Source organism: Ascaphus truei, chromosome 8 (assembly GCF_040206685.1).
Source record: "Ascaphus truei isolate aAscTru1 chromosome 8, aAscTru1.hap1, whole genome shotgun sequence".
Classification (NCBI taxonomy): Eukaryota; Metazoa; Chordata; class Amphibia; order Anura; family Ascaphidae; genus Ascaphus; species Ascaphus truei.
This window is the reverse complement of record NC_134490.1, coordinates 35,939,757-35,955,090: the sequence shown is the minus strand read 5'-3', so window position 1 is coordinate 35,955,090 and position 15,334 is coordinate 35,939,757. Positions and strand designations below refer to the sequence as shown.

At 41.7% G+C, this 15,334-nt stretch overlaps 1 protein-coding gene across 2 annotated transcripts; it reads left to right on the top strand.

The window, feature by feature from the left end:
- Window positions 1–542: 542 nt before the first annotated feature.
- DIRAS1 (DIRAS family GTPase 1) lies at window positions 543–15,119 on the top strand. Of its 2 annotated transcripts, none has more exons than XM_075611409.1 (2): window positions 543–781; window positions 9,018–15,119. In XM_075611409.1, the coding sequence occupies exons 1-2, from the start codon at window positions 741–743 to the stop codon at window positions 9,631–9,633; spliced, it is 657 nt and encodes a 218-aa protein (XP_075467524.1). In that variant the 5' UTR covers window positions 543–740; the 3' UTR covers window positions 9,634–15,119. The 2 variants fall into 2 exon arrangements, with proteins under 2 accessions (XP_075467524.1, XP_075467525.1); XM_075611410.1 differs by having other exon boundaries at window positions 545–990.
- Window positions 15,120–15,334: the final 215 nt, after the last annotated feature.

The window sequence follows — 15,334 nt, the reverse complement described above, 5'->3', positions numbered from 1 at the left end:
CTCTTCACTGTCACAACCTCACAGGGCACACAATAGAAAGACCCCTTAAAAATGATCCTCCATGTGAATCCTGCAGCTGAGATAGAAGGAAATAGAAAGACCCCTTAACCCCCTCCCTGATTCCTGGAGCTGAGACAGCCTCTGCAGAGCAGATTTTGTGAATTCACTGCAGTTCTCATGCCATATGAGCCTCAAATTCCAGACCCAAACCAATCCATTATTCATCAGTTCCCTTCTTGTCCTTCTTGTAAGAATGAGAAGGACATAACATTTCAATTCTCAGCTCACAGCAAGAGAACTATTTCTCCAACTTTCCCCACCAGACACGGGTTAACTCGTCCTCTAGTAAAACCAGACCCTTGTTTCCAACTACTTAACCTTCATTACTCGGTTTCTCTTTATTTCGATGCCGCATAACTGGATTTCTAGGACATACATTCCTGGGACAAACCCTGTGTTTCAGGTCCTCATGTGAAACTAAACCACGTTCCACTGTGCACTTCTCACTTCCAACCTACATACAGTTAAAGTATTTACCCTTGCAATGCTCACAGACCCCGTGTCCTCCGCCCACCTCCTTGCAACCCACGGGTTCCCTGCGTGTTCCTGAGGAGTCACCCGGAGAGGTGCTGATCAGTGACAAATTACAACATGTCCCTGAATGATTAATCACTGAGCGCAGGAGGAGAGGGGACCAGCGCCAGAGAGAAGGGGATGGAGGAGGAGAAGATGAGAGCTGCATGGGAATTGCTGCGCCTGGCTCTTTAGAGGACAGATCTGGGTAAGAAGACAGGAGATCCGAGCTGAGCTGGAAGTAGCTCTCATCATCATAGGTTTTTCATTGAGGGTGGAAAAAAAAAAAGCAGCAGAAGCCGAGAGAGAGGCAGCTTCAGACTGCAGATAAACCTTGGTCTGCATCGCTGGAAAACAATGCTATAAAACGCAGGAAGGGAAGGAGAGAGAGAGGAAGAAGAGAGAGAGAGAGAGAAGGTGAGAGGCTGGGGCATTGATTCCATTCTTTGTACTTATTAATGTTATTTTGTGCAGTGGTGGCATCTCCTGAAAGGCGACAGTAAAAATCCTGCAGCAAAAGAGTCAGCATTTTAATGAGGAGAGCAGAGGGAGGGAGTAATGTTACAGGAACCAGCACTTTATACAGAACAATAGGAGGATTGTAATACATGCAGTGTAATCAGTCCCATCATGAAGAGAAAATAAGAAGGGAGCAGCATATTAAAGGGCTTGTGAGGGATATATATATAAATATATATATATATATATATATATCTCATACCTTATACATTATACAATATATACACACATCACATATATATATATTGTCATGTCGGATTCATTGCCTCCTTTATAAAGTTATCTACTCATTCTATATTCAACCATACAGTAATTCAGAAATACTTATACTAAAACCTACTTCAGCCCAAAGATGCCCTACATTTGAGAGAATTGACTAATGCTATGCTGAATTGCTGTGGTAAACACTGCTGTGATAATTAAAGCCCCCACTTACTACTTGTATTATCAGTGGTATTTTTGTAATCAGTGAATGTTGTTGTGATTGAAGCCTCGGCATTTGGGTTGTAAATCTCCCTCTCTCTGCTTTATTTCTGGGAGAGCACAATTAATGGCCATGCCAGTGCTAACCTTCAGCTGATGAAAGTTCGGAGCACTGACCCTGTGTATATGATGGTAGACCCCCTGCTTAGCAACATGAGAAAGGCACAGTCTCACACATTCATACTATGAAAAGATTCCACTGTGCACTGATGGCAGCTACAATCATTATTTGATCCAGGGTGTAAGGGCACCTATAGACTATGGTTGATTGTAAAGATTTCTGATTGTGTAGGGAATAAAGAATATGGTCCTCTCATTTCAGGATATCATACAGCACAAGCTAAGGGTCTATCATGAGCTGTTTTGCCTCAAGCTTTTGTCTGATAAAATAGAGCAATGAAATAAACAAACAATACAGTGAGGGTGGTATATTAGGAATTACACAATGGAGACAGATTGGGCTATTTTCTAAGGTCTCTTGGCTGCAAAACCAGAGCAAAAACAGAGCCGTCTTCATCAAAGAAAATGAATCCCATTGAAAGCAGTGGGAGTTTTTATTCCCTTTGATAAATTTGGGCCAATTCATTTGCTCAGACTTTGCTCCAGTTTTGCAGCCGGGACACTTTAGTAAATAAACCCCAGAATATTTAAAATCATGATATTCTGACAGAACAGGAACACAACATCCTGGTGCATCTACAGTAGAAGGTTATTGGATGACATTTACATTATAGTTATCCTCTTATTTACTTTGTGAGAAGAAGAGAGTCTTTGCTCATGTAGTCAAGTTGAAGTTTTTCAAATCAGTCATGACTTTTGTTAAACTTATAGGTCAGGCAGATCTGGTTTATGTGCCAGGAGACCTTAATCCAATTAAATTCCCCCCCCCTCTCCCCAGACCACCACCCTTCCCTCCCCACAATATCAGTATACTGTACATCACATTTGCAAAAGAGGTGTCTGAATTTTTTCTAGTTAATAAGCTTCTTCACGGCCTATGGTGCATCTGGAGTTTTCAATGTAAAATATAGAACTATCACATTTCATCAATGAAAAAACAAAAACCCATCGAAAGTAGCAATATTTCATGTCTTTAGGCTGCTCTCTTGCACTGTGAGATGTTAATAAGCTAATCATTAACTACACATTTGATATTAGTACATAAAGAGATTTGGATTTTTATTCTTAGGACATAAACCAATGCCCAATATTCAGGGGCAGAATAAATGAAATATCTATTCCTAAATTTGGTCCTAGCCGTAACACTGAAGATAGGTTTACTGTAGGTCGGTGAATTTTGTAGGAGTGTGCATTCTAAAGATTAAATGTATTGAGGCTGAAGCAGCAATGAGAGGTCGGTGGCACCAGGATGATGCACAACTGCTGCTCCCCGCCCCTTCTCCTTTGTTTCTCATTGCAGTGGAAGGAAAATCCTGCAATTATACATTCACAATACGTGTCAGAGGGGCTTGGGTCAAGATCTGGGAAGGAATGTGGCTCATTCTGGCTATTATGAAAACCATAGACCCCTCTGCATAGGCTATAGCATGAGCAACGTTTGTTAGAATTACACTGTTAAACGTCATCAACATTAAACTGTATGAACATGTTACTAGGTAGAACTTTCTGTGCATATTTTTATTTTCCACAGTATATTTCCGGTAATTCTCTATTGTTTTAGCGCTGCTGTGTTTTTTTATTTTATTTTTCAAATATAATTCTAAAGTTTACGCATACAATGAAATAAGACAGCATATAAAAAATAAACAAAAACACACATGGTACATCATATACGTCAAAAGTCAGTCTATACTTATCTCTGGATTATCGGATCTTATTTATTCATGTATCGACTTCACTAGTACAGTACTTGATCACTGAACAATGTGTCCCAAAGACTCAGATCACCTGCATTAGGACTGAGAGAAGTATATATATTCCAATGCATTCGAATTACAATGCAGAGTCCCAATCTGGAGGGTACTCGACAAGATGTTATATTGTCTGAGCAGACTAAGAAATAACCCCAGTCCAGAGCTACCAGCAAAACCATGAGAAGTTTCATGTCTACAAGACTAGGGCTAACTGGACCACGTCCCATAATCCTACCTGGAGGAGGAGAGATGGATTCAGCAGAGTAGAGAATCCAATAAATTCAAACCCACATAGGATTCAGCAATCTAAGAATAGGAAGAAAATCTTAATCGCACATAAGAAAAAAGAGAGAAAAAAGCGGAGCACTGCCAGAAAATTAAATAAAGACTGGGGCAAAAAAATATATTAAAGATTATTATAGATTTAAGATTATTATTGATTTAAGATTTAAGATTACTATATTAAAGAAAATCGCACATAATCAGCAAAAACAACAGCACGTGTATGTGGGTCTAATTTTATTTTTATGTAACGCCAACAACGTACACAGGGCTTTCCAAAATTACAATACAAGGTAAATTACAAACTATGGGGATACGTGCAACAGGTAAATGACAACAAAAGGCAATTGTCCTGCTTACATAATTACATTACACAACCTCACCGTGCAGTCTGCGGTCCTGTAGCTTTTATTGGGTTTATGTGCAAGTAAGTCGAGTGTTTATTCCCCAATGTTGTCTTTATTTGCCATTTCTCCTTTTCTGTTACCTGTGCATTTCCCTTCCTGTAGGTCAGTGTGACAGCACAAGCCATGTAAATGTAATATATAGGAAGTGACCAGCCCCTGAGCTCAAGTCTAGTTCATTATCACTTACTTGATACTTTGAATGCACTTGGTAATGTAATGATGTGAAGGTCTCTCCCATCACTGACGTGAGCCAATGAGAATGTTGTGTGTTAAGGGGTTAAAGCATGGAGATTTATGTCTTATATAGGGGCACATGCATCTAGTGCCGGAACGGTGTTTATCTAGAAGTGAGCTTAGCCTGAACCTGGATCCGTCATTGATGGCACACTAACATGAAATGTGTTTTAGAATTTCTGGTGACAGTACCCAGGCTTAATAGAGGTGCTGGGGGGTCAGCTGCACAGGAGACCTCACATTCTTCAAATATCCCTCAACCAGATGCGAAACGGTGACCGTTCATAAATAGGAGATATCTTGCATATGGTTACAGTTCCCAGGGAAGAGAAACATGTATTTATGACCAGGGAACTCAGCTGATTAAATGGATACCAAGGTCTATGTTATATCGCTGATATCTGTTAATTATACAAATACCACAGCGCAGATGGCGTTCTTCTAAGTAGTATTTGAATAAAGATATGGGACATGAGGAGCGCATGCGCGGTGTGAATGGCAGCGGGAGTGTGATTGAGTAGCTCCGCTCGGGCCCAACAAGAGTTCCAGACAAACATCTCTGTCATGGCACCAAAATGTAGGAAAAACTGCCACAAAAGGCACTGGAACCTGCAAGGACCACACACATGCCCCCAAAAAGTAAGAAGCAACCCGCGATGAGTGACGCCACAGACTTCTTTAGGAAGCAGGGTCAGCACCAGGAATGAGAAAATGGTGGCCCCTCATAAGAACAGGAGGCGGAACAGGCAAGGCTCCAGAGGAGGTACACACCACGAAGGCCACAGAAACGTAGGAGATGGACCTAAATATCCAAACCCTCTTCCAGACAGAGCTGAAAGTAGCACTGAGGGAGGCTAACGGAGATATAAATGCCCCAGGGGAATGCACGGACTCTCTAGACAGAGGCTAAAACAGACTCCATGTTAGGAGTACAGAATACCCTGCAACCAGAATTAAAGGATGCATGAGATATCATTACAGAATTAAAAGAAAAAGAAGAGAACCTAGACAATAGATCCAGGAGGAACAATGTAAGGATAAGAAGAATCCCAGAGGGGGTGGACGATCTGGAAGCCTATCTGCACAGACTGTTCCTCTTCCTGATACCAAACACAAATCAGGAAATGTTTCACCTAGGCAGAGCACACAGGGCCCTGCACCCAAGATCAAGAGCAGGGGAGAATCCACGGGATGTGAATCTGAAATTTAATTACTGTAAAGGAGGACCTGTTGAGAGCTGCGAGATGGGTGAAAAGAGTAGCCTTTGAAGAAGTTAGCCTCATGATATTCCCAGACCTCTCACCAAGAACACTGGCACGCAGGAGGGAAATTAAGCCAGTCACTGAGAGACTGAGGGGAAAAAATATAAAATACAAGTGGGGATTTCCCAGCCTGGTTGTGCAGGTCAATGATCAGCAACAGCAGGCCAGACCACCAGCAGAGGGAGAGAGGCTACTGGAGAAGATGGACCTGCTGAGCCGCCCCTCGAGGGGCTCCCCCCATAGAGAGCAATGCACTCAAGCATTGCAGAGATCCTGGAACCAGGTGGCGAGAGATTGAGGAACACTATGGAACATTCAGGTTTCACCAGAGGTGACAAAAGTATCCACTAAGCAAGAGACAGTCAGATTAGAAACCTAACAAGACGAAGGGGGAGAGTTGTGGCAGAACATCCTGACCCAGGCTACCAGAAAAAAGAAAACACCCAACTTGGACAGTAAGACCTGGGAGCTCATTGGGAGTGAGTTCCAAACAAAGGGTGTTAAAACAAACGTTGGTATTTAGAGTACTGCAGGTTACAGTTTTTTTTAGATATGTGAGAAAAAAAGAGATTGTTGGAGTAATGTATAAGATGTTCAAGGTTATATGTGCAAATGTATAGTTTAAATGTGTTATGCATTAAAAGATAAAGGTTAAAAAACAAGGTCGGCCAGGCAAGCGATTTTGATACCCTTGAGGGAACTGTTCCCATAAGGGAAGACAGTTATCCCCAATAAAAGGAAATCCAAAAGGTGAAGAAAGCGGAGCACAGCATGCAAAAAGTATGGGGCTACAATGCAAAAGCTACATTAAAAACAGCTTTATTTAGTAGGGTGACAACATGGCGTGAGCAGAGTGGATCAGTCTAACGCGTTTCAGCGCTTTTTCACTCTTTGAAAAAGCGCTGAAGCACGCGAAACATGGAGAGACTGGAAATGTGGGCAGGTAAATGGCAGATGAGGTTTAATACAGATAAATGTAAGGTTATGTATTTGAGAAGCAAGAATAAACAGGCGACTTACAAATTAAATGGGGATAAATTGGGGGAATCCTTGATGGAGAAGGATTTAGGAGTGCTTGTAGACTGCAGGCTTAGCAATAGAGCCCAAAGTCATGCAGTAGCTGCAAAGGCAAACAAGATCTTATCTTGCATTAAACAGGCAATGGATGGAAGGGAAGTAAAGATGGAAGGGAAGTAAACATAATTATGCCCCTTTACAAAGCTTTAGTAAGACCACACCTTGAATATGGAGTACAATTTTGGACACCACTTCTTAGAAAAGACATTATGGAACTAGAGAGAGTGCAGAGAAGAGCCACCAAATTAATAAAGGGGTGGACAATCTAACGTATGAGGAGAGGCTAGCTAAATTAGATTTATTTACATTAGAAAAGAGGCGTCTAAGAGGGGATTTGATAACTATATACAAATATATTCGGGGACAGTACAAGGAGCTTTCAAAAGAACTATTCATCCCAAGGACTGTACAAAGGACTTGGGGTCATCCCTTAAGGTTGGAGGAAAGGAGATCTCACCCGCAACAAAGGAAAGGGTTCTTTACAGTAAGGGCAGTTAAAATGTGGAATTCATTACCCATGGAGACTGTGATGGCAGATACAATAGATTTGTTCAAAAAAAAGGATGGACATCTTTTTAGAAAAGAAAGTTATACAGGGATATACCAAGTAAGTAAACATGGGAAGGATGTTTATCCAGGGAATAATTCGATTGCCAATTCTTGGAGGCAGGAAGGAATTTATTTTTCCCCTAATGAGATATCATTGGATGATATGTCACTGGGGTTTTGTGTTTGCCTTCCTCTGGATCAATAAATGAGTATAGATATAGGATAAAGTATCTGTTGTCTAAATTTAGCATAGGTTGAATTTGATGGATTCATGTCATTTTTCAACCTCATCTACTATGTAACTATGTGACTATGTAACTATGTTAGTTGGATAGCTGCGTGTATTAACCCGGATCACATATACACGTCACGAGCTCACACGTGTACAGTACGTGAAAGTTGTAGATCCACAAAGCTCCGTTAAGTGACATAACTATGTTAACTCCAACTGTGTATCTTCAAAGGAGAACAATGTAATGTTAAAGTCATGTTTTGCTCTGTAAAGAGCATTACGTTAACTATAACTACAGCAGTGTTGGTCAACTCCAGTCCTCCAGGGCCACAAATAAGTCAGGATTTAAGGATATCCCTGCTTCAACACAGGTAGGAATGATTCCAATAACATAGCATATGGTTCCAGCGTTATTTCCCTTTCCTCCCCTCTTTTGCAACTTGAGTTAAATACCTATTTAGAAGTCTAGCTAGAAGCAAACCAAGAAAGACATAACGTCCCTGTAGGAGACATGTGTGGAGGTACAACCAGGGACACATATTTGGGGGAAATAAACCTGGGCTTTTATTCAGCCCGTAGTTTTAAACAATACAGTTGTGAGGAAGCAACCAAATAAACAAACAGTCTATCCCTTTGTAAAGCCTAACTCAGTTTCCCAGTCCCTATCTGCAGGGCTGGGAGGATAAGCCTCTTTCCAACCTATGACCCCAAAGTCCAAAGAGGTACCTGTAAGCGAGGGCCCTTTGTCAATCTCTGGGTTGTGTTTGTTGGGAGCAACATTCTGGCGGCTTCCAGGGTTCGCTGCACCCTGGATGTAGAGGGTCTGGATTCAGGGTGTCTTGCAGGCAGCACAGTCCTTCCATGCTCAAGACAACTGTTACTGTGAGTATCTTGCTGGCAACACAGTCCCTCTGTGCTCAAGAGATCTCTCCTGCAAATTAAGCAGGAGGCTTTTCTACCTGCCTGAAGAGCCAGGTGGAGGCTGGTTATTTGTCTGTAGCTGCAATTAACCAGCACCCTGCTTGATTCCTCAGACCAATACAGGCTTTCTTTTGACAGGGGTTCTGCCCTGTCACATTATTAGAATATAATGCAACATTATGTGGCAATAACATGACATTAAGCCCATGCTAATGAGATAAATAACAGCCATTGTTTTTGCATATAATTAGATTTGAGAATATGCATTAACCTCAGTGACAATAACATCCTTTCCTGTTTTAGGGAATGTGACGAGCCCTGATTTAATGGAGCTTTGTGGTTTAGTTGTTCTGCCAAACTGATTACGGTAGATCTTGTCATTTGTCAAAGTAAAATATTTTATCATTCTTGACGCCACAACTACTTTTATTTTTGGTTTGGTTTGGTTTGGTTTGGTTTGGTTTGATGTGTGTGTTAGTGAAAGGACTTCTAAAAAAAAAAAAGCCTTTATTTTTAAGGAAAATAAACAGTCAAGTTATCGAAATGTATTACACATTTACATGTGATTTTATGTTACATATTTTCTTTTTTACTTTCATTCTAGGACTTTAGAAGCCGTTAAAATGCCAGAGCAAAGTAACGACTATCGGGTGGTGGTCTTCGGAGCAGGGGGCGTTGGGAAGAGCTCTCTGGTCCTACGTTTTGTAAAAGGAACATTTCGGGACACTTACATTCCCACCATTGAGGACACATATCGCCAGGTTATTAGCTGTGACAAAAGTGTCTGCACCCTGCAAATCACGGATACCACGGGAAGCCACCAATTCCCCGCAATGCAGCGACTCTCCATTTCCAAGGGTCATGCCTTCATTCTGGTATTCTCAGTCACCAGCATACAATCCATTGAGGAGCTGAAGCCAATCTACCAGCAAATTCTCCAGATCAAGGGAAGCATAGAGAGTATCCCTGTCATGCTGGTGGGCAACAAGTGTGACGAGACACAGCGTGAAGTAGACACAAAACAAGGCGAGGCGCTGGCCAAAGAATGGAAATGTGCCTTCATGGAAACCTCGGCCAAGATGAACTACAACGTGAAGGAACTCTTCCAAGAGCTGCTAAACCTAGAGAAAAGGAGAAACATGAGTCTAAACATTGACGGCAAAAGATCCAGCAAGCAGAAGAGGGCAGACAGAATTAAGGGGAAATGCAGCCTGATGTAGGGAGATAGAGTGTTGACATACCCATTCCATGCTCATTCCTAGTCCTGCTAGTCTTTCTCTCAATAAGGTGAAGGATTCACGTTGCTTGCTGCATTTTATCACTGTGACTGCACAGGCATTACTCTAACCGCCTTGCACATTAATTGTGCAGCACCATACGTTTTTGCCTCATGTCCTTATACCGTTATATTTCTTTTGGGATTATGCAAAACCTGCCAGATGGACACACTTTATCACAACTTTAAAAAAATTAAAAAAAACAACAACAACAAAAAAACGACATTGCTACTGTGAAAATATTTCTTCTCGTTCCATCTGGCTAATGCCACACAGAAGACGACAGCTTCTCAAGGGTATTCGGTCAGTAAACAAATCTACTGGCTGACACAAAACAAGACATATGAAGATCTCCATTTCTCTTTCAATTTACAGAAATGAGTTGCGCTTTAATAAAGAATCAGTACAAAATTAGGTGAGGTAGATACCAATGGTCGTGTATGGGACCTTGGGGATAAAAAGGAAGATGTTGCTTGCAGTACATATATCAGTGGATGTAGGAAAGTTCCACCTGCAACCCACAAACAAGGGAGTGCCATATGAAGCACTGCAGTAATGGCGAGGGCGAGAATATGCTGGGACATTTTGGAGAGGACTAAACTGGTTGAAAGGAGTCCAAAATGGCACTTGAGGTAGGAAAGAAAAATCCTCACATCAAAGTCTAGATGGTTCTTGAGAAGGAATAACATGTTCACACCTTTCATTGAAACAAACATCTGAAGAGCTAGATGTCTTTCCAAACCCTGAAAGAAGATATATTTGAAAATGGTGGCATTCATAAAATAAGTAAAAATAAAAGGGCCTATGGAATTGGCCTCATCATATGGAGGAACGAGTTTTAAATCAACTATACTACGAGGATCTCTACGCAAGATTATAAATCACGTATACATATCGCCACATCGCTGCAATATTTCCTCTTTTGCGTTAAGATCAAATAGATAAATATATTTGCCTTCTGTAAATATGCCGAATTCAAAAGTCTCTCATTTGATAGCTACTGATTATAAAACCAGAGGCAAAACCGTTGCATTTATTACTTCTTACTACTAAAGTTATATTGTCAATAGCTTAAAAAAAAATCTGTGACTCATTCAGCCATGACATACTCACTGCTCCTTACTGATCTGAAACCGGAAGTTAAATGCCATGAAATGGTCACTGTCGGATATTGTTTTTGTTATTCACTATGTATTTTGTGTGGAATTACACTGAAAGGTATTTTTTTATTCTTAGACGTGCAGTATCTCAATGAATATAATGTATTTCCTGAAACAACCAAACACGTCGAGACAAAAGCAATCAAAACATATATTCTGGAGAATTTCTTAGTCTTATTGCTTCAAAAGAAGATGAAACTCACTCACAGAAAAGCTGTCCGAGATCACAGCAAGATCTTACGTATGTTGCAGGCTGAGTTCCTTTTCATTTGACTAATATGACAGATTGCTTTACATGAACTTTGGAAACTGGAATTACCACTTTGCTTCATATGTTGTGACAAGGTTTGCGCCCCCATCTCGTTTCTCCTATATATTTGTATCATTTCCTTTTATCCAGAGATGTCATTCAAACACATGTTAATGCCTGTCTGATAACCCTAACTACTGCAGATACCACAACGTGAAGCACTGCAAACCTGACCCGATTAAGTATTTGTTGGTAAATATGAAACCATTCTGATTATGCCAAAAATATAGGAAAGGGTTTTCAAGTGACATATGTAATAATAGAAGTGATATGTTGATTGCAACATTTACCATCCATAATGTAGAGATCTGGGCAAAACAGGCTGTATATATTTCCATAAAGACATTGGGGAATCTGAACATTAAATGAACCTGGAGAATCCTCACAAGGGAAGAGTAAAGGTTAGAGATGTGCGAAAGTGTCCAAAAGTGGTTCGCATACATTTTCAACATATTTTTCATAAACTTTGCCAAAGTCGTAAAATTTCCCTATACTTGTAAATAAGCAAAAAAATGCGCAAAAATCACACATTTCTACCATTAACTCAAAGTTTTGCCAAGCTCTATGCTTTAAATATGTAAATAGGCTTATTTCCCAATTATCCCCGGTGTGTTCACAGGAAACTCTCCACATGTTGTATAGATGCGTGTTTTGGGAGGTATATAAGTCAATGGGTACTCTACTAGTTTGGCCTCTCTCTCCCACTCTCTCATCTTAAAAAGGCTTGGCGAATCGCTTGCATACTCTAAGGCTAGGTCCCTGCTGGCTGCTGCGGCGTGCGCTGCAGGACAAGAACCACCCCTCTATGGGGCCGGGCCGCCACCTACCTTGGTCGCCACGCTGCGCGACCAGATTTTTTTGAAGACAGTAAAACTGTCTTCAGAACTGCGACGGAGTGCTGGCAATGCCCCCGGCGGTTCAGCCAATGAGGGCGAACCTGCAGGGTGATGTCATGGCCGCGCCCCTGCCACACCCCCATCATGCCCCCCCCCCCTCTGTCTTTCCCCCTGCAGCACTGCACAGAAGAGTGAACAGAGCTGCACGTGTCGCCAGCCTGGCAGGCGTACTTATAGTGCCGACACTGGGGCTGTAGCCTTAAGTTGCAAAAGGCTTTGCAGAAGAAAAAAAAAACTCTCACATTCTGCGTAGTTTACAAACTCCTGTGAAAGTTTCCCACATTTCTAGTGAAGGTCGCAACAAACAGAAAGGCAGGAATTGAGTTTGATTTCCTTTAACTTTTCTAAATTGCATGCAACTCATAACCTGGTATAGCTCAGGCCCAAGTAGGTGCGTTCACAAGCACAATTTATATAGTTATGGAAACAAACAGAATAGCACAAGTTCTACAACTACACAACGTGCACCCCTAGTTTTGACGGCAGGCTTGAAAAATGACAAATGTGTTTTCTTGCTCTGCAAGATGAAAACGACATGCCTTCCAAACCTGTATTACAATATCTCAACTGGTTTGCAGTTGTGTACGGTGTATGTCACCTGAGTTTCCAAAATGTGTCTTTGAAACTTGTTGAGATGGGGTTTCGTTCCATAAATAATACACTGTTAGCAACAACCAAAAGCTGTACAATCTCCAGGATAGGCAGGGGCGGATTTCTCACAAGGCTGACAAGGCTATAACCCAGAGTGGATTTGTGCGCGTCTAACCTTCTCCGGAGTGGCCCCCCTCCTGTAGCATCGCGTTGTCATGGAAACCCAACGTCACATGACAACGCGATGTCACATGCCGCCGTGACGTCATTACGCCACTACGCTGCGGAGAAGGTCCACCTCCGAGCCAACAGGCGACTAAAAAGGTAAGTCCGCCACTGAGGATAGGGTTTGAGGTTCCTAGCCAAACCAGTGTTACTTCACCATACTGTGCTTTAAACATGTTCAAAGTACAATTTTCTTACAAGAACAAGAGCACAAGTTAGTTTTGTAAGAACAGAGCAACAAAGAATACCAAATGCAAGACATTATTGGGGTTATGGTCTATGTGCAGGTGAGATGAACCCGTTTGTATTAGGATTGCAAAGCAGACGAGAACGATGCAAAATCTTTCAGCACAATAGATTATTATCATTCCACCACTGAATTAATATTGTATAGCGCTGCTTACAAAGTTACCACTCTTATCAGTATCTGAAAGTGATAACACAAACGAGAACCACACGCTTTTATGTTTTTCTGAACGAACAAAGGATCTTAATTCCCTTGTGTTGAGAGGTAAGGTGGTATATACCAGCGGTGCTCAACTCCAATCCTCATGACCCCCCAACAGGTCGGGTTTTAAGGATATCCCAGCTTCAGCGCAGGTGGCTCTGAGCCACTGCTTGAGTCACCTGTGCTGAGGCTGGGATATCCTTAAACCCTGACCTGCTGGGAGTATTGAGGACTGGAGTTGAGCACCACTGGTATATAAGGCTGTGCTCAGGGTGCCGGTGTTGCGACGTGCGCGTGCTTATGTGCGCGCCCACGATCGGGACTCTTACCTGTGTTCCTATGGTAGTATCTAAAGTGCCCGCGGCGCTGTAGCGCGTCGACGCTGCTACATTTTGGCCCGATACTTTGTGTTTCTGGCTGCAGTCGCATGACGTCAACGTCACTGAGCTGGTTCAGCGAATGAGGGTGTACCAGCTTCGTGACGCATCCGTGATGCGTTCGCCATTCCCCTGCCACACCCCCGATCGCCTCCCCAATCTCCTGCAGCCATTGTGCACACCGCTGGGGCTGCAGGAGCACGCACGGCGGCACGCACAGTAGCGCGCACATGCGCCGGCACCCTGACTTTAGCCTGACACAGACACGTTTCAGCCCTGGAAGACACCTTAAGTCCCATTCACTTGGTGCCTTTCCGAGCCAGTGTATTTTGGATTAGTACCGCGTAGTAAATATGGGCCATAATTGAACTAAAAAGTGGAATCTTAAAGTTAAAACCCCTAATGTATTACATTGGTAAATATATATTGTCAGCCTTCCACAGCATACACTCAAGAATAAGTTTGCTATATAAGCAGACCCTCAACTTACCTCTGGAATGTTCTGCTTTCACAAATCACAATGCGAATGGGTGATGCATCTGAGATGTAGACTAACAAACACACTGCTCCCTTACACGTGAATAATATCGAAAAGAAGTCGCAATATTGGAATGGGTGACCCTTCCGCAGGTGATATCAAAACTAAGGAGCAAAGGGGGTTAGAAAAAGTGCTAGAAGATCAACTGAGAGAGCATAATTATACAATACAGTGTGCTCATTCACCCTCTACCCTCCAAAATGCTGTTAATGTAAACCTGTACATTACATTTTATACATCTGTTGGTAGATAAACAAGTTGTCTTTACATTAACGTGATTCTGACAATAAAATATGCTTCTATGTTGCTGAAATATTCAAAATATTAAGTATTCTCTGTGCACCTAACTTTGTAACATCACAATGTAGCATCGAATATCTCCCAACCATGTGGCATCTATAATCTGTGACCACTCCACGTTCTTAACGCCAAACATGACGCAGAACATAACATTATTGTGGTAATACTTAAAATACATTCAAACGGAACAATTTTTTTGTTGTTGCAGGGAACAGACAACGTAAATAAGGTTAAATGTTCCCAAATTACATTTCTCAAAATCCTAATAAAATATTTATATTCCTAAGCGTTAATGTGATAGAAGTGATGTCCTTGTATAAGAAATTGAATGATGCCATTGAAGTAGAATCCAATATTTTCCATTGTTCATTTGTAGTTCTCTGTATCCTAAAACCAGCATGCTAGCAGGAAACGCGGTGTTGCATCAGATACTTTTATAAAAGTGCAAAGTAACGCTGATTCTAGACATAGTCTTCCTAAAATGTAATAACCTGCCCCTGTCTCCCCCACAAGGAATGTGTGTTATCTTGTAACTACTGTACTGTAAATAAAGCAAGTGCTTAGATAGCTCCTCTATTACTCTCATTACTGCACTGCACGGTAACAATGTGCACTTTCCTTGCAAGAATGTGAGAATCCGCAGATAAAGGGGGATTCAAAATCAGAGGTTGGGAACACATGGAAAGGAAAATGTGACAGTTGTGTGAAAGGCTTTTGTCCCGCGTCTGCAAACAGTTACTTGGTCCACCTTTGCCGCTGATTAAACCTTTAACATTAATGCAATTAAACAGCCATTGCA

Bases quoted from the DNA above. Each gene is read 5' to 3' on its own strand.
- DIRAS1 (XM_075611409.1), top strand. From the start codon at position 741: ATGGGAATTGCTGCGCCTGGCTCTTTAGAGGACAGATCTGG. The intron at 782-9,017 runs GTAAGAAGACAG...CTTTCATTCTAG, and splicing joins TCTTTAGAGGACAGATCTGG to GACTTTAGAAGCCGTTAAAA.